Source organism: Pithys albifrons, chromosome 21 (genome assembly GCF_047495875.1).
Source record: "Pithys albifrons albifrons isolate INPA30051 chromosome 21, PitAlb_v1, whole genome shotgun sequence".
In the NCBI taxonomy this organism is placed as follows: Eukaryota; Metazoa; Chordata; class Aves; order Passeriformes; family Thamnophilidae; genus Pithys; species Pithys albifrons.
This window is the reverse complement of record NC_092478.1, coordinates 320,765-338,523: the sequence shown is the minus strand read 5'-3', so window position 1 is coordinate 338,523 and position 17,759 is coordinate 320,765. Positions and strand designations below refer to the sequence as shown.

Here is a 17,759-nt window from a genome sequence, read left to right as displayed (position 1 = left end):
CCTTTCTGGGACTTCTGTCCCCATCAAAGTAGAAGCAGACTTGGGTTTTCCCAGGCATAGTTGCCTGCTCTGTCTCCAGTGGTCCTTGGAACTGGAGGAGCCACCTGGGAGCTGCTTGTGTGATGTATGAAAAGGGCTTTTTGTGGACTTTGGGTCTCTGGGAAGAAGCAGCTGTGTCTGTGGAGCCCTTTCCCTGCTCTGAGCTCCCCAACAGAAGCAGCTGTTTGTTGTAATTTTTGGAGATTATTTTAGGTTTGGGATGTTTGAGATGAAGCAAATGCCCTGCCTGATGACAGGAGCACCCTTTTTGCAGCCTGCAGATTCCATACTCTGGCAGATGCTGTTCTCTGGGCTGTGCATTTAGGCCACTGCTTCCAAGAAGAGATTTTTTTGTGCTTGGTAACAGGGCTGTGGATGCTTTGCTGTTTCCTGTCTGCAGCTCCTGCAGCAGCCGGTTGGCAGCTCTGCTGCATGCGGGGATTGGGCTGGGCTGGGGATCCTCCGCAGAGCAGTGCAGTGTTCTCTGTCCCGCCGTGTGCTCTGCCCGGGGCTCACCAGCACATCCCGCTGCTCCCTGCCCGGGGTTATCTGAGGACCTGGAGGCTGCACTGCACAGGCTGCTCTGCAGTGGGACACAGGGATGATAAACAGCCAGAGGGATCCTGGAGTGTTCCTGCACAGGAATACTGGCGTTGTAAACACGCTGCTCCTGCTGTGACACACGCCAGATTTGCTTGCCTTTTATGCTACTCTTGGGAAAGATGGATTTGTTTTTCAGCAGTGGAAGGGGAATGTGATGGCAGCATTTGCTTGCTCAGGCTCTGTGTAATATTCTCAGAGTCATTTTGTTCAGTGGCCTCTTTATACAGATAAAATGCTGGCTGTGTTTTCAGTCCTAGAAGGCATCTGCAGTGTCCTGCTCTGAGGTCCTCTGAGGCTGATGTGGTAATGATGCTCAAACGAATTTGGGGAGTAAGTGACCCAAAAAAAGGAGGTGGGAGTAAAATCTGCCTGCCTGCAGCAGAGTCTTTACCTGTTGACCTGCTTCAGGAGATATCAGCTGAGCTCTCTGTAACCTAACAACTTCAATTTCCAGTTTCCAGGGACTCATTAGTGAGTGATGGAAACTTGCTCATGTCTGGTTGTTTAGGAAATCTGGGAGTTCCTCCTTTCATGGGAGAGTGGGAAGGTCTCCCAGTTCCTTCTGCCTGTTCCACTCTGCTTTTGGGTCCTGAATGGAAGCAGGGGCTGGTGAGAGTGATTTTTCTGTTGAGGTGGCAGAAGTGACTGCTGTGAGCTGCTTCTGGCTGTCCCTACCAAGCATCTGTTTGCTTTCACAACAGATTCTTGCAGAACCTGCCTGGTCTACTCTCGGCAATGTCAACACACCTGATGGGGGCCCAGGCAGTGAGGTGGGGTAGGTTGCAGGAATAGCAACATGAGGTGCTGTTGTTTGCTGCAGGTGCTCTGTAGCTGTTCTGAGCAGTAAATCCCTGGATACCTAGTGTTTGTGTTTGCTTTCCTGCATCTGGCTCCAGCATAGGTGCTTGGGCATCTGAGCCATCCAAATGGTGCAAAAATGATCAGCTTTAGCCTCTCTTTTAGAGAGTCTACTCTCACAGAAGGACCTGTGGAGATAGCTAGAAATGGAAATGCAAACAGCAGCACTCTGTTCCTTCTTGTTATAACATGAACTTTCTGGTCTGCTGGGAAGATCTGGGTGCTGGCCCCAGGTGCATAAACCTGACAGTTCAAGGTGTTGCAGACTGCAGCAATCACACCCTGTGTCTTAACAATTATTGACTAAAGACTAAAAAGAAAGTGATACACAGAGAACATGGGCACATGCTTTTTGGAGAAGGGTAAAGAGGTGGTGGCTACAGATTTGGAGTAAGGAACTCTTAAAGTGCAAGAGCTGGAGCAAACACTCGTGTGCTAAAGGTGACCAATGCAAACTATGCTGTCAGTCTGGAAAGAAGCAGTGTCATGAAGCACATAAATCTTGGACTGTAGACTTTCCTTGTCATTGGAGGCACCAATGCAATGTAAAGAGTAATATCCTAAAGACTTAAGTAACTCCTGAGTGAAACGGGCTGCTTCCCATTCTGGTATCCAGGAGTGTTAATCCTAAATGCCAGGATCTTCCCAAGAAAGCCTCGTTCCCTTGGCAGCAGCCTGTTTCAACTGATTTTTCTTTCTCCAGTTGCCCAACATGTTTGGTGACCTTCGTTCCACGTTCATTGCTCTGATGATTGGCTCCTATGCCTCCTCTGCTGTGACTTTTCCAGGAATCAAGGTGAGCCATGGGATCAAGGCTCGTGACTGGGGGTGGTGTGCTGGCATCTCGTACCATTTAGCAATAGTGTGGCAAGAAAGAGGGACTGTTTGTTAAAGCACTTTTTTAGAGATGTGCATTTGCAAGATTCAGTTCCTGTCTGTATTAAAGACTTCCCAAGTTATGGCCTCACGAATGCAGCAAATAGAAAATTTTAGAGGTGCTAAGTTGAAGTGAAAAACTGAGAATCATTCTTAGGAAATGTGTTAATCTCTAAGCAGTGTCTATGTCTTTTTTAATATGCATATGTGCACTTAATCTGTGTGATTGTTACCAATACTTGCCTTTGAAGATAATGTATTGATAGCAAGTGGCACTGAGGGGACAGGAGATGGTCACCTGGGCTGTCTGGACTGTTCACTACTGGTTCTGAACCAGAGATGTTTCATTGCAGAGTTAGCATAAGGGGGATTTATAAAGTTAAGCCAATTTCAGGTGAGCAGGGAAGTTCCTGGTGGCTTTCCAAGGAGAAGGTTCTTGTCACAAAACTGGTTTTTTTGTTGCCACCTGAGTTTAATCCATTATAAGTATAGCACGTTGTTCTTTCTCACCAGTTCCTCTCAGACCTCATTCAAAGAATATTTGAGGATTATTCTGCTCTTATAGTCAAAACTGTATTCCCTTGTGTTTTCCAGGTTATATATGACTTTGGGGTCTCTTTCATCCTTATTCTGGTTGTCTGGGCAAGCTGTGCAGGACTTGTTTTCCTCAACTGTTTCTTCAACTGGCCACTGGAGCCTTTCCCAGGACCAGAAGACATGGATTATTCGTAAGTTCCCTCTATACTGGCCCTGAGGGCTAATCCTGTTCTTAAATCTCTAGAAAGTGCTGGCATGAAGAACTTGGAGGAACGGACAGGGATCTCCCTTGCATGTTGTTTCTTGCTGCCACCTCTAAGGTTGAGGATTTATGTCTACCATTAGCATTATGTCTTTATTGGTGAATACCTGTGGAAAGTGGAACTTTCTAAGGTGTAGGAATCATGGAAAAATGATCTGTTCATTGTCATAATAATTCTTATATTGACCTGTGCCAAACTGGCCTGGGGAAAGTATCACTGTGTGCTCTGGATCCAAAGCATTTGTGGGTTTGTACATGGAAATTGGTGCCTTAAATCCACAAACAGCCTTTCTGACTTCTGCAACTTTGCTACCTCTGTTTCCCCACCTGTGTTGCAGCTCTCACGGTTTTTGCTACTCAACAGGGTGAAAATAAAGTTCAGCTGGCTGGGATTTGACCACAAAATCACTGGGAAACAGTTTTACAAGCAAGTGACGACTGTGGGGCGCCGTCTCAGTGTGGGGAGCTCCATGAAGGGCCCCAAGGAGCCAGCGGCCTTGCAAGAGAACAACAAGCTCTGCCTGTCTACAGTTGACCTGGAAGTGAAGTGCCAGCCTGACAATGCAGGTGTGGCTCCATGAGTGCCCCAGGGATGCCTGGCACAAGCCCATTGTCCTCTCTGCTCTGCTCCAGATGTGTTTATAAGAGTGATATGTGATCCAGGTGTTGCCAAGGGCACGTGCCAGCCACTATGACAGAAACACAAGTTCAGTTATATAAGGAATCCTGTCATTGTATCCTTGCCCAAGTACAACATACGAGGTAGCCAGTGGTGGGGACAACACCATGGGAATGGCTGTGGTTGCAGGAGGACAGGGCAGTTGGTCACTGGTGTCTCTTCGGGGGACTGTTGGCATCACAGAATGGTTTGACTTTGAAGGGACCTTAAAATCTCTTCATTCCACCCCCCTGCCCTGGGCAGGGATACAGTCTGCTAGACCAGGTTGCCTAAAGCCCTGTCCAACCTGGCCTTGATGGTGAAAGCAAATGGTTTGAATCAGTTCCTGGTATCCAAACTCCAAGCATCTACAGCTCTTCCTTATGGAAATTTGTAAGGCACCAGGTAGTTAGCTGTGAACTCCTTGGAGCTGCCACTGACAGACAGTGTTGGAATGACTGTCTAGGAGAAGATTTGTGAGGCCAGAGGTGAAAGCCTCTTCTGAAATTGTAAATGTTACCAAGGTGTCTTATTTTCTTCAGAAACTCTGTTATTCCTTCTGCAGCTTCTCCTTCCTTCATGAAGAGCATCTTCAGTCCTATCTTGTTGCTCAGCCTTATCACCATGTGTGTCACTCAGCTGCGGCTCATCTTCTACATGGGAGCCATGAATACCATCCTCGAGTTTCTGTCTGGAGATGAAAATCAAGGTAGTGCAACCTCTGAAGACCTTTATTTGCTTCCTTGGACCTGGGAGCTGCCCCAGCCTTGGTTCTTGCAGGAGGCCAGTGAACCTGATTGCTCAGCAGATACACCCTGTGTGGGCCCTCGTGGTGTCCCAGTGCCCTGACCCTGCTGGGAGGCCGAGGGCTGGAACCAACCCGGGGCAGGGGGTGGACACTTGAATGTCAACCTCATTTTAGACCCATGTCTGTCAAATACTACTCCGTGTTATTTCCACAGATAGGTTGTTGAAAGTAGCATCTCAGGGAGGACTGTGATAGTTTTTATTTTATTTGGAGAAGCTGTTTCATCAGGTATTTGCTTTGCTTATCCTACGCAAGCTCAGAATGCAGAGCAGCTGACTTTCATGACTAATGGTTGGACTCGGTGTCTCAGCCCAGCAGTCAGGGCTGGGATAAGTGAAGTCAGAGCTGTTTTGTGCAGCTTAGTGTGTGCTGGAAAGGCTCAGGGGTGCTCCCTGCACTGGACTGCTCTGTATTTATAGTTCTGATGCACTTTGTGGAGCAAACAGGAAGGAGTACATTAGTTTACTGTTCTTGAAAATACCCAGAATTGCAAAACAAGACAGCCGGGTTTTTTGAGGTTTTTTTTTTTTAAGTTGTTTTTGTCCTGTGGAGTAAGATCCAGTTTGAACTTGTTAAATCTGGATTGCATGAAGCTGGTAAATCAAGAGGCACTGTTAGGAGCAAGCTTTGGGGGAGGGAAGGAAACTCCAAGTGCCCTGGCATTCCCTGAATTGCTTTGTTTCCTGAGTCTCTGACAGCCTGCAGCATTCAGCTCTTTATCTCCTGCCTCAGAAGCCAATTTAGACATTAAACAGCAAACAGAACAAATTTCACACTGCCTACCTTTCCCAACAGTGCTTAGTTTTCTCCTCTTTTAACTCTGATGCTGTGAGTTTTATTATTATTATTATTTATTTGTTTATTTTTACACTGGCTTGCTCTCATTTTTTCCTCTCCTCCCCTCCTTGAAATTTTAGAATTTATGTTAACTGTATAAGTTGCAAGTTCTGTTTAGATCAAGCTCTGTGCTAAAACAGGGATTGTGCTCCTTGAGTATATTGGATTTTTTCTGTGCCACCTTTAAGGTTTTTCCTGTTTTTGCCCAGCTCCCCTGAATTAGCCTGGGCGCTCAATGCAGTGCAGTCGCTGCCTTGGTGTTTCCATGGCAGCAGCCAAACAGTGGTGTTGTCAGGCTGCAAGAGCAGGGCCAAGGCACATGCAAGCTCCCTAGAAATGTGATCTGTGTGGGTCAGGAGAGGATGGGATGATCTCCCTTGGATTCCTCATCCTTCTTGCATTTATTTACTTGAATGTGATTTGCTTAGAAAGCTCCTTTCACCTGCAACTGCCCTCGGGAGCACTGAGCAAGGGAAGAAGGGAGTTGAGTCCAATGCTCAGTGTTATGGTCAAAGAAAACTTCTGTGTTCCCACGAGCAGAACAGGAGAGAAGGATGTGAGGAAAATCATGTGGATAAGTAACAAAGCCTTTAAGTTGCAGTGAGGCACAGTGTCCTTGAAAGTTCTTCCTGTGCAGGTTATGGTGACTTAGACGTGTCATGAAACCTGGAAGTGGAGAGAGAAGTCAGCCTGTTGCTGCTTACCTTCTGAAAACTCCCAGAAGATGAGGAAGAAGCTGAGGGTTCAGTCGCTCTGTAAATGACCCTGTAATTGTATTGTAGGAAGGCAGGAGAGAGTAGACCTGTTTTGCCATGAAATTTGGCTGCATTTTTCATAAATTGTCACCTTGCTTTCAAATGTGGTGACACTGGGAGACCTTGGGTAGAATCAGGGCTGGAAAACTCAGCTGTATGAGTTGCTTGCTCAGGGTAGTTTTGAGGAAAAGATGTGTTCAACATTGGATATAAAGGGTTGTGCCCTTGTGTGTTTCTTTGCCTGGACAGAAGTTCTATCCAGGCTTCTGCTGGTGTTTGCTAGGTGTTTTTCTGGCGTATTTCTCCTCAGGAATGAATGTTTATTAAGATGACAGATAAGTTGAGGAGGCACTCTTTTGTAGCAGCTACTGCCTCTCCTCCTCTTGTCTTACTGGCCCCATAAATTTGTCTATTCAAGTTGGCCTTTGCACTTGCTGTTTAGAGCCAAGATTAAGAAGAATACAAAGAAGCAAAACATGACAGCGTGGCTCGCTTATTACCCTCTATTAAAAAATAACTGGGCAACAGTAAACCAGCTCCTGGAGTGTTCACAGAGGGTGATGCCACCTGTTCCTCTTGGCTGCAGCAGTTGCTGTAATGAGAAGGGGGCTGTGGGGTCACTTCAGGGTTTGCCTTTGTGGGAGTAACGGGGACAGGAATGTGAGTTTGGAGGTTCCTCTTGGTTCCTTTGCCAGCAGCTGGAGCCAGGAAAGTATCATCAGGTGTCCTGCTGGAGTTTGCTACAACTGAGTAGGGGAGAGAAAGGCTTGTTGGAAACTTCTCTCCCCTACCATGCTGATTTTAGTGTAAATCCTGGCTGTACTGCTTTGCCCAGACACATTGGGAGGTACAAACTAAAATTTAAGTAGTTGTTTTGCTTACAGTGCTTGTGCTTCCTTGTGCTCTGTGCTGAGATGGGCAGTTTCAGAACTACGTGGTTATTTCAGAGCTGTGGTACACCATGACTCACCAGCCCTTCTGTGTGATGCCTAAATCATCACGTGGGCTGCTGAGAGGAAGTAGAAAAAGCCTTTCAGGGTGGAGTAACTGCTCATAACAGGAGGGGACAGTTCTTCTAAGTCTGCTGGCATCAGCTTTCCCATAGCAAGCCATGGAGACACTTCTCTTATCTTCAGCATGTGGGAAATTTCACCAGTTTGAGTTTTTAATGTTTGCTGTCAAGTGTTGTGCTTTTTTGCTGCTAATCTTCCATCCCTCTGCCTCCAGACTTGTTAATTCGACACAAAATTGGTTAGTCCTTACCTTCCCAGCCTGATTGTGCTTGTTGGAGCTTCTCAGCTGGAGAAGAGGTAGCAGCAGCTCCCAGCAAGGCAGGAGAGGAGTTGTCTAAGGCAGGTCTTGCTGTGCAGCACATACAGCTTGTACAAGCTTTTCCTGTCTGTCCTAGCCAGAATAAACCTCACTGGCATTAAGCAGTTGCTGTGTCCCACTTTGGGAGTCCTACCTGCTGTTGGGCTGCTGCTGCTCAGAGAATATTGGTGCAGGATCAGAATGGCTGAAGGAAGTGAGCCCGTTATGTCAAATCTTTGGGAGGTCTGGGCTCTTCAAGAGAGATGTGATCAATGGGGAGGAACAGGATTTTTTGTTGTCATTTTTTCTTTTGCTGCCACTGTATTGTTTGGACTAACAACTATTTTTAATTTTGCTTTTCCCTGCAGTGGCTCTGTACACTTCCATTTTTGGGGTATTGCAACTGCTGTGCTTGCTGACAGCGCCTGTGATTGGGTGCATCATGGACTGGAGGATGAAGGAATGTGATGATGGCTCGGAAGAGAACGAGGAGAGCAACGCTGAGCAGTGCGTAGCGTGTGCCACATGGGACATGCAGCCTCCCAGCAGGCCCTTCTACTCAGCATTGTATATGTTGTGCTGAAAGACTGAAAAGAATATTGGGTCTTCAGTATAGAAAAAAAGCCTGAAGGAAGACTTGATAATTGCAGAGGAAAGGAGCAAACTCTTCCCATGTCCACTAACATGAGTAAAGAAGAGCAAATTAAAATTGTAGCAGGAGAGGCTCAGACTTTCCTCCTAGCCTAAGAGGAAGAGTGACAGCACTGAAATAATTACCCAGATGTTCTTCAGCTTCCACTGATGGAGGAGATCAGCACCTCCATAGACCTCTAGCCAGACTGGTTTAGATAGAGTTGATGTGATACGTGGAGAATCTTACTGTGAGTTCCAGTAGCTGCTGAAAGTGCATTTCTAACATAGGTGTTTCTGTCTTTCCAGAAGTGACAAGAAAAAGAAAAAGCGTGATCGTCAGATCCAGAAAATCACCAATGCCACCAATGCCTTTGTATTCACAAATTTCCTGCTGGTTGGATTTGGGATCACTTGCCTTATTCCTAATCTACCGTTGCAGGTGAATAGGTGAAATGGATGGGGCTGCTGAAGGGGGCTGGCAGAGGGGCTGGGCAAAAGGATGGGCAGGACAATGCCAGAAGAACCTGCCAGTGGCAGGAGGGCTTTCTGGCACTGCTGGGAAACTTCTGTACTGCTTGGGAGCCTCAAGAGTTGAAACAAATAATACCATGCAGTTCACATGCTTCTGAGAGAAGCGAAAGAAGCAGCTGTAGTTAAAATGTCAGAGTTGATTCAGAATTTATTCACATGTGAAAGCTTCTGCAACTGAACTGTGTAACAGCAAACACTTTCCTACCACGATCCTCTCAGCAGTGTCTGTACATTTAACTGGGCTTGATTTAAGCTGCTGACAGTTGGAAAATTTCCTGCCAGAAGCACAACAGAGGGTTATATACAGCAGGTTATTTCTGCGACAAATGCACTGCCCAATGTACCCATGGGATTATAAACCTGTTAAAATATTTATTTTGTGGCACCACCTATTTTCGGCAGAGGATTTTACTGATTTTATGCTGTACTTAAACATGCCTTGATGAGGTAGGCAAACAGGTGTAGTTTGCTGATATTTGTGTATTGTCCGCAATAACTTGTGGAAAATTACCTAAATTGGTCGCCATGAAAAAGCACCTGTGATCCTGGTCCCGTGTCCCTGCTGCAGTGCCGTCTGCAGGCAAGGGGAGTCTTGCATGTGGCTGACCTAAGGGGCCTTGGCAGAGTTAGGAAAAGCAGTGCCTTGAGACAAGTACAGATTTCTTCTCCTGTGCTGATGTTTCAGGTTTTCATTCTGGGTTATCCAATCCCACCTCTGTACTAAAGAACAGCCTTTAGGAATGGTTGTGTGTTGGTGTCTGGCACACCTGAGTGGTATACAGAATGTGACCTTTTTTCTGCTTCTCTTTCCAGATTCTTTCCTTCATTTTGCACACAATCGTGAGAGGATTTATCCACTCAGCTGTGGGAGGTCTCTATGCAGCTGTGTAAGTCTCTGGTTCCCTATAAAATGTGTCTGGCCAGATAAACTGGTTTGGGATGATAGCTGTCCAGGTGAGAGGGGGATCAGGAAGTGAAGTCTTCATGGTCAGAGGAGAAAAATGGTGCAACGTTTTTCCACAGTCACCACATGACAGTCCCAGCTGGTGCTTTCCTTGTTTAGTAACAGCCAACCTGTTTTGCACAGCTATTGCAGTGAGGCAGGCACAGCTCTGTGTGGTCCTCAGGTGAGACTAAGGTATTGACACTGAGGTTACAGTGTAAAACCTCAAGGCTTTTTTTGTCTCATGAGCAGATACGAGCATGTGCCCAGGTAAAACATTAACGTCATTGAAAACATCACTCCTGCTCTGCTCTGAAGTTGCACTGGTAAAACATTGCTCAAGATACCATTAGTGATGCCTCCTCCCTTTCCCAGGAGAGATGGTCTATCCTGTTTCTACCTCATTAAAATTATCGGTGGCTGAATCTAAATACTCTCTTCCTTGTTAAGTAATGTCTTTTTGTTTTGAAAACAGATCTGCCCCTCTGTCCTGAGCTGTTAGAGGAACAGAAAGGAGATGTTCTTTCTCAGGGAGTCACAGAATATTGAGGTGGGAAGGGATCTCTTGAGACCATCTGGTCCATCTCTCGTGCTTGAGCAAAGTCAGCTAGAGCAGGTTACCCAGGACGACATCTGGTTGTGTTTTGAGTTATCTGCATGGATGGAGACTCCACAACTCTGCAGAATCCTTCTGTCAAAGGTTTTGGTCCCAGGGTCTGGGAAACCAGACTAGAGAACCCATCTAAGACTTTGCTTCAGAAATGCATAAACTTTTCATTCCCTGCCAGCTTTTTGTCTTGGGCAAGGTAAATAAATGTATGTTGTTGTAGATATCAGCTCGTGTGTAAACTAATCCTGTTTGACCATTGCAGCCCTCTGGAACTTCTGGGAGTGAAGTATTTTTGCTTTTAAGTGTGACTTCTTTAAATATTTGAAAGTTTTGATCTGCTTTTCTTTCCAAACTTAGTTTAACCTGATCCTTATTAAACACTGCTCAGTCATGGAAAGAGAAGGATGTTAGACAGTTCCTGAAATTTGTTTTTCTATTAGTATTATCTGATACTCAGCACTATTCAGTCAACAGTATTACACTTAGTTTGACATAGGATCACACTTGTCCTCTAAAAAGGAAAACACATACCTGTTGTGCAGGTTTCACTCACTTCCAAAGGGAGCAAATTGTTATGACCAGATTAAAATGATTGCTCAGCCACAAGAGCTGTCATCTGGATAAAGAGGCCCTGCTTTTAAATATTAACACCCTGCTCCCTGTGCAATAGAAACAACAGTTGTATAAGCACTTCCACCTGCCTACAGTACAGCTGTTCTGAATTTTATGCTAAAGTTTGAGAGCTCAGGATGAGAATAGTCTGGAGAGCAAGGCTGCAGCCTTGGCACCAGTGCCACTCTACTCTCAAGAGCACTGTGCATGCTGTCAGGTATAGCCAAATACCCTGTGAAAAGAGGTAATTATCTGTAAGTCCAGGAGAGAGGAGTTCTGCACATGATGCCTGTCTTGGGACTGTGCTCTCAAGTTAGTCCCTATAAATTAGTTTCTGTTATCAGTTGACTGTGAATGTAATCTGATTTGGGTGTTATGAACAGTCATGGTGACATATAATAATGCTATTTCTTTCTTTGTTGACAGATACCCCTCTACTCAGTTTGGCAGCTTGACAGGGTTGCAGTCATTGATCAGTGCCCTCTTCGCCCTTCTGCAGCAGCCTCTCTTCATAGCACTGACAGGACCTTTGAAAGGAGACCCCCTCTGGGCAAGTTCTTCTCAAATTTAATGTGAAAGCTTGGTAGTTAGGATGGTTTTTGGCTCATTTCTTGGAAAACAAAAGGATTCCTGTGCATGGACCACGGTTAAAACCAGCTGGCTTTTTACCTGTCCCTTAGTCTGCTGTTACCTTGGTGCTGTCCAGGAGAGCCTTCTCTGTGTGAGTAATGACTCACTGGGAGGGAAAGCCATTAACCCTTATGCTGGTGTATGAAAAGGGAGGAAGGGAATGCTTTCCACTAAAAGTTTATGTGGTGAGTCAAAATCCATCAGGTTAAAGTGAGTGAATGTGAGGAGACCTCAAAATACAACAGAAATACTCTGACCTTGGACAGCTATTGGCTCCAATTATCAGTAAATTTTGGATTGCTGCTGCTAATGGCCAAAGAGCCAAATGGCTCTTGAGGGTAGAGGTGATGTGGCATCTTGCTGAAAGTCTGTGCAGCTTAATAAAATAAGGACATGGGTGGTCTTGAGGAGAGTTCTGGCCTCCAGGCTACATGTGCCCACACCAGCAGCCTGTTGCTATTCAATCAGTGATCTTGGTGTGAAAGAGCTGCAGCTTTTTCTGTGGAACAAGACTCCCACAGCCATAGTCCGGAGCAACAAACTCTTACAGTATTTAGCTTGTACTCGTGGTGCTCTGGGCACAAGAGTGTAAATATAAAAACAATGAAGAATGTTGCCAATACACTGAGTAGGGCATGTCCTGGTTTGCCCACAGCTGAGCGACTGTGGGCTGGGTTCTGACACCGCAGGATGCATGACTGGGCTGTTGTCATCCCTAGCCTGCCTAATTTTGGTTTGCTTTCTCCCTGCAGGTGAATGTTGGCTTGCTTGGCATGAGCCTCCTGGGTTTCTGCCTTCCAATCTATCTGGTCTGCTACAGACGCAGGCTAGAGAGAGAAAAAAAGCAGAAGATGGAAGATGCCAAACTTTTCTTCAAGATCAATGGCACTCCCACGGAGGAAGCCTTTGTTTAAACTGGTGCTTCACATTCAGCCTCCCCTGTACAGGTTCCCACCACATCGGTGGGTGCTACCTGTGGTGTAAGCCAGGATTTTTCTCCCCTGGCTCAAGTCTTTGCTCATCACTGGAGTGAGGGCCGGACATCATGACTGAGATTTCCTCGGAGACGTGGCAGGAGGAGACTGCCTACTCCTTACTCCTAAACATGGAACACTTTTTTTTTTTTAAAAAAGGCCACACAGATATTTTGTCTTAAATTATCCCCTGATCATACTCTCCAGCAGCAGAGAGTTTGCATAGCAAACTGGGGAGAGAAGGAATGGAGGGAATGGGGGAAGAGGGAAGACAGACCACAATTTGAGTTGGCAAATATAATTCAGTGCTGTATGTTTTCTCCCCCTCTTTCCCAACCTTGGCTGACAGTCTCCAATGCAAGCTGCACTCTCCTCCCTTCCTGAGGCTTCATAATGGTCTTTCTGCTTGATGTGCAGCTGGACCCAGTGGTTTTACTGCCTATCCAGACATACACTAGACTGTTTCTGAGGCAGGGAAGGGGATTTTATTCCTGTGTGTATGAGCACAGCTTCAGTGCATTGCCAAATGTTGGCTGTGAGCACTGACAGCTTCCAAACCTTTTATTACTGCAAACGACATAGATTGTGAGCAATGGATCTGCCCTCCACAATGACATGAAGAGCCTATAGTGGCCTCCAGAGGCCTGAAATTCTTATTCCCAGTTCACAAAATACTTGTACGTGTTTTAAGCTGTCTGCAGGCCCGGAACCCTTGAGATAGGAATTGGATTTTGTTTACAGATGAAGTGCTTTGAGACTTGTTGCCTTCTTCCTCTTTTTCCCTTAGACATGACCCTGGGAGGGGAGCAGCAATGTGTATTTAGTAAAGTGGAGAAGCTTCGTGAAGCTGAGTTCTGGGGCTCCAGATACCCTGGTGTTCATGTGTTGTGAGCTGGTGAAAAGAATCAAGAGTGTAGAACACTCCTTTGTGTGTGGTAACTGGACCTGTGGACAGGGCAGGGCGGTGTCATGATGTAATTTTTCCTTCAGCCATAGCTTATTTACATTGCTCTGATAATAGTCACCAAACTGCTGAACACCAAACGCTGCCAGTTTGGCTGTACCAGGAGCCTTCTCAGTGTTGATGCTCCATCTGGACAGAGCATGTGGTGATTCATTGTGTGGTGAGCCGACCGTCAGAGCAGTAAAGGTGCCCCAGGCCTGTTCACCAGGGTGGGAATACAAAGGGAATTTTTAACCTGCTTATTTTCGTAGAGCTCTTGTCTAAAGCAGACTTTTCTGCCCTTAACCTTCTTGTTGAAGTTGGTAGCTCAGGCTTTGGAGCCCTGTGATTTGTGTTAATCACTGCACAGTTTGGACCCTCTCAGAGCAGGACTGTGCAGGGGTGAGGATTAGCATCACTGGCATGTATGTTGGGCTAAGCTGGTGGCTGCAGGAAGGCTGGGGCAGAAATAAAACAAGTACGAAGATGGAGTGGTGGTGGTTCACTGCAAAGCCTGGCAGGGGGTAAGTCATTCAACTTCTCTGTATCTGGTTGGAAAAGTGCAAGACTCGATCACTGTTAGTGCTAAGTGGAGGATCAGAAACAACACTGCTCTTGGACGGACCTTCCTGTGGGAAATTACCTGGAAACTGTCTGTGAACTCCGTCACTGATGGTTCAAAGCACAGACGCTCGGCCCAGCCAGGACTGCACCTTTGCTAAGGAGCAAGCTCGCACGGAGCTGGAGCCCCGCAGGTCCTGGGCCAGCACGGGGGGCCGAGGCAGCTCCATCGGTGGGACGGCAGCGCCATCGCGAGTCTCGGCTCGGCAGGCAGTTCTGATGCCACTCCATGGTACCTTTGAGACTTCAGTCACTCGTTTCAGAAGGACTTGCCACTTGAGTATTTTACACATTTGTGAAAAATTTTTTTAATGTGTTGCCTTTATTAAATGTGCTTGTTCCAAGGCAGCCTTATTGTGTGCTGTCAACACTTCACTCTTCTGGAACGTTTGTCTTCTGGTGATGATTTAGTGACCTTTCCAGCTTTTCTTTGTGTCAAGCAATAATTAAGAAGGCAGAGCTTTGATTAATTTTCCTGTTCCCCTGGCATTGTCTCAAGTTCATGTTCAGAGACCCACCTGCCTACATTTCCAGAGGGCTTTCTGCAGATTTCTGCATTTCATGGTACAATACTTCTAAGTATTTTGATGAGTCCTACTATTGCTCTGAGATATTTTTGACATGACAATGACAGATTAAGGATCTTTTTTTAGGAATAGTTCAGACAGGTGTGTCTGAGCCACCGTCCACCATCTCAGTGTCCTAAAGCACAGAAGCTATTGGAGGGTGTCAGTGTGCTAACTCAGCATTACTTCCACCTCAGTTTCAGAACAGTGAATGTGATTGCTTCCACTCTTATGTCACTTGAATTCCTGTTATAAATGTCTCTGCAAAATAGTGGAATACAGTGGCATATTTTCATGAAGTCACAGTGGGGATGCTGCTGCCTTTAGTTTAGCTGCACATGCTTCAAAGAACACCCTTTTACTTCTGCCATCCACCTCCCTACTGCAGTTCCCAGTTCCTGGCCTCTATTAGGGATATCTTCAAATCCAGTTTCATCTGATACAACTGTTGGGTGTGTGTGTACCAGTGTGCCATGGTATTTCAAAACTGCTGGTCAGCTACGAGGAGTAGACCTCAGGCCTTGGAGTCACAGTCCCAGTGGGTACACAGGGAAGTTTTAGCTATTCAGAGTTGAACAGACAAGTGAGATCGTGTTCTCAAGCTCTGCAAACTATGGGAGTCATTGCTGCAGAATGGAGTGAGGAACAGAAGTTTTTGTTGGTTTTTTTTTTAAAGGCTGGTTAAACAATGCTCTGATGCATCCCCTACCTCAGGGAGACTTTAAGTTGCTGTAAATAAGAAAATTATGCCAAGGAAAGATTACTTGTCTACATGTTCTGTGTCTTAAAAATTGGTCAAAGTTTGAGAAAACACACTGGGCTAAAGTAAAACACTGGTCTGATCTAGTGGGGTTTAATTTATTCTGGCAGTTGTGAACCAAGGTAATTTTAAAAGCAGTCTCAAATACATCTGCATGCAAGATGTGCAAATACTCTACTGCTCGTGGCATAACTGCTTCAGTGCTGCACGTCCTGCAGCAGTGGGCCCTTCAGAGGACAATATTCTGCCCTCAGCCCCTTTAAATGTTGTCATGCACGGTGCAGAAACAAACACGGTTGGCGTGGTCCTGCCACACGGGGTTGGTCTGTGTCAGTGTGCCTCGGGTTTTGAGGCTTAGAGAAATGTCATTGTGGATTAGGTACATTTACAGTGGAAAACAGCGTGGCTGCCCTCCAGTGGAGAGAGGCAGGACCAAGAATTTTTGGCACATTCTCTGCACGAGCCACCTTGTGCGAAAAATAAATGGGCCACCAGACACTAGAGAGCCACAGCACCTTGAATCAATAATGCATTTACCTTTATAACTCAAGTACAGGCCAATGTCTTTAACTACTTTCATAGTTCCTCAGTGCTGAATTTAGAAGTGTTGGGTTTTTTATGCCCCTTATACCCCCACTCACCCTCATCCACATGAGAAGTGCTCATGGGAAAGACCTTCATGGAAACATCCCCAGCAGAATGTAATGAAGCAGAAACCTGATCTGTGAGTACTTGCTGTTTGTAGGAGCCCTCAGAGTCAAGGCTGTTGCTGTGTGAAGGTGATTGCACCTTCTGACAATGCTCCTGCCCTCTATGGACTCTCACATGCATTTACTATGCATCCATGTTAAATATATATATATATATAAAACTAAATTCATAGAGTGGGGAAGGAAGGGTGACAGCTTTTTCCTTTCACCAATCTGTCAGTGCCTAACCCCTGCTGACACAGTCTTCATACTAATGCAATGACACTGTTAAAAGTAGCATAGAAAATCTGTGCTGTTCTGCTTAATGGGACACTTGCACTATGATAGTAACTGAATAAAGCTCTATCTGGACCCTTGGGATAAAACTGGACACAGATATCTGTCTGAAAAAAAAGGCAAATCTTGCTGAGGCTCCAACTTAACTGCAGTGCTGCTACAGTAACTGAAATGTTCCACTCCCACAGCAAAGCCTGGTCTCTTCATGCTCCATCTACAAAAGAAAATTGCAGGAAAATGAGACTGTAACTAAGTCAGTCAATCACTAAAATATTTTCAGGTAGGAGATTTCCCCTCTTGACATGCTGATGAATTTGGAAAATATGCTTCAAAACCGAAAGCAGATACTGTAGGGTAAAAATGAAATCTTAACCCTACAAATTGTTGTTACTTATTTTTCCCCCTTTGAGTCTTTCCTGCATCTGCAGAGCTTTTGGTATTCCCTGTGCCCCAGTTTAGAAATGCAAAGTACTACTTTTCTACATAATGGAAATGAGTATTACAGCAGGATTCCTGACAGGGAGAGACTGGTTTTGGTTTTGCCTTTTTTTAAATTAAAAATAAAAGCAGCCACTTCTGATTTCTCTTTCACAATGCTGTCTTCTCTGGAATAGCTGCACAATGATGTGTGATGTCACTGCATTCCTGCCTGTTAACTATACACCATGTCCTGGTTTCCTACCTGTGCTGCCAGCCTGTCTCTGTGCAATCTGTTTGTATCAGGTGTCCTGGACTCCACGTTGTTATTCTGCTGCCTGTCACTTCCTGGGGCCTGACCCTGTCACTTGCTTTTTATTCTAGAGACAGTCCCCTCTTTCAGAAAGCCCATTCTTTAACCCAAGAGCATTTCCTCTCCCACTTTTTCCTATCCACAGAATTTTTGTAGCATTTGTCAAAGTTGAATTGTAAGCTCCTCAGGGCAGGCCTGTGTCATCTTCTCTGTGTTTGTAAGGTGATGTGCACTCTTGCAGTACTATACAAATATACAAATAAAGTGATATTAAGTTAATCATTAGTTTTCCTTCTGAGGCTGGACATAACAAAAGCATTGCTTGCTTCTAACAAGACTGTGAAAGCACAAATGCTTTATAGGGTGTCATCTGCCAAAGGGGAGAATGTTTCCTGGACTTTCTTCTCTAGGGTAGGAGTTAATAGATAATGCCAGTTAAACTACTGGAGAATTAAAATTTAACCTCTGGGAAAAAACCCAAACCATAGAGGGCAGGTTGAGAGTGAGATCAGGCTCAGTTATGCAGCTTGAATTGGTATCAGCTGGTGAGAGATGAAGAACTGGCCTTCGATGGAAATGCAGGTGTCAATGGGAAAGCTGCACATCTTGGTTATCCTCTCTCGAGCTTGCTGATGCTCAATCTGTGCTGGTTTACTTTTCCAATCCAATAATGACA

General features: G+C 45.6%; 1 protein-coding gene across 7 annotated transcripts in view; it reads left to right on the top strand.

The window, feature by feature from the left end:
- Window positions 1–17,362, top strand: part of SLC43A2 (solute carrier family 43 member 2) — a 32,998-nt gene extending 15,636 nt beyond the window's left edge. For all 7 annotated transcript variants that reach the window (XM_071575299.1, XM_071575302.1, XM_071575303.1 and 4 more), the window contains exons 6-14: window positions 2,204–2,296; window positions 2,971–3,104; window positions 3,540–3,742; window positions 4,399–4,542; window positions 7,913–8,051; window positions 8,484–8,616; window positions 9,522–9,595; window positions 11,300–11,423; window positions 12,256–17,362. In XM_071575299.1, coding sequence (XP_071431400.1) covers window positions 2,204–2,296; window positions 2,971–3,104; window positions 3,540–3,742; window positions 4,399–4,542; window positions 7,913–8,051; window positions 8,484–8,616; window positions 9,522–9,595; window positions 11,300–11,423; window positions 12,256–12,417 — 1,206 coding nt within the window. In that variant the 3' untranslated portion in view covers window positions 12,418–17,362. The remainder of the gene's footprint in view (window positions 1–2,203; window positions 2,297–2,970; window positions 3,105–3,539; window positions 3,743–4,398; window positions 4,543–7,912; window positions 8,052–8,483; window positions 8,617–9,521; window positions 9,596–11,299; window positions 11,424–12,255) is intronic.
- Window positions 17,363–17,759: the final 397 nt, after the last annotated feature.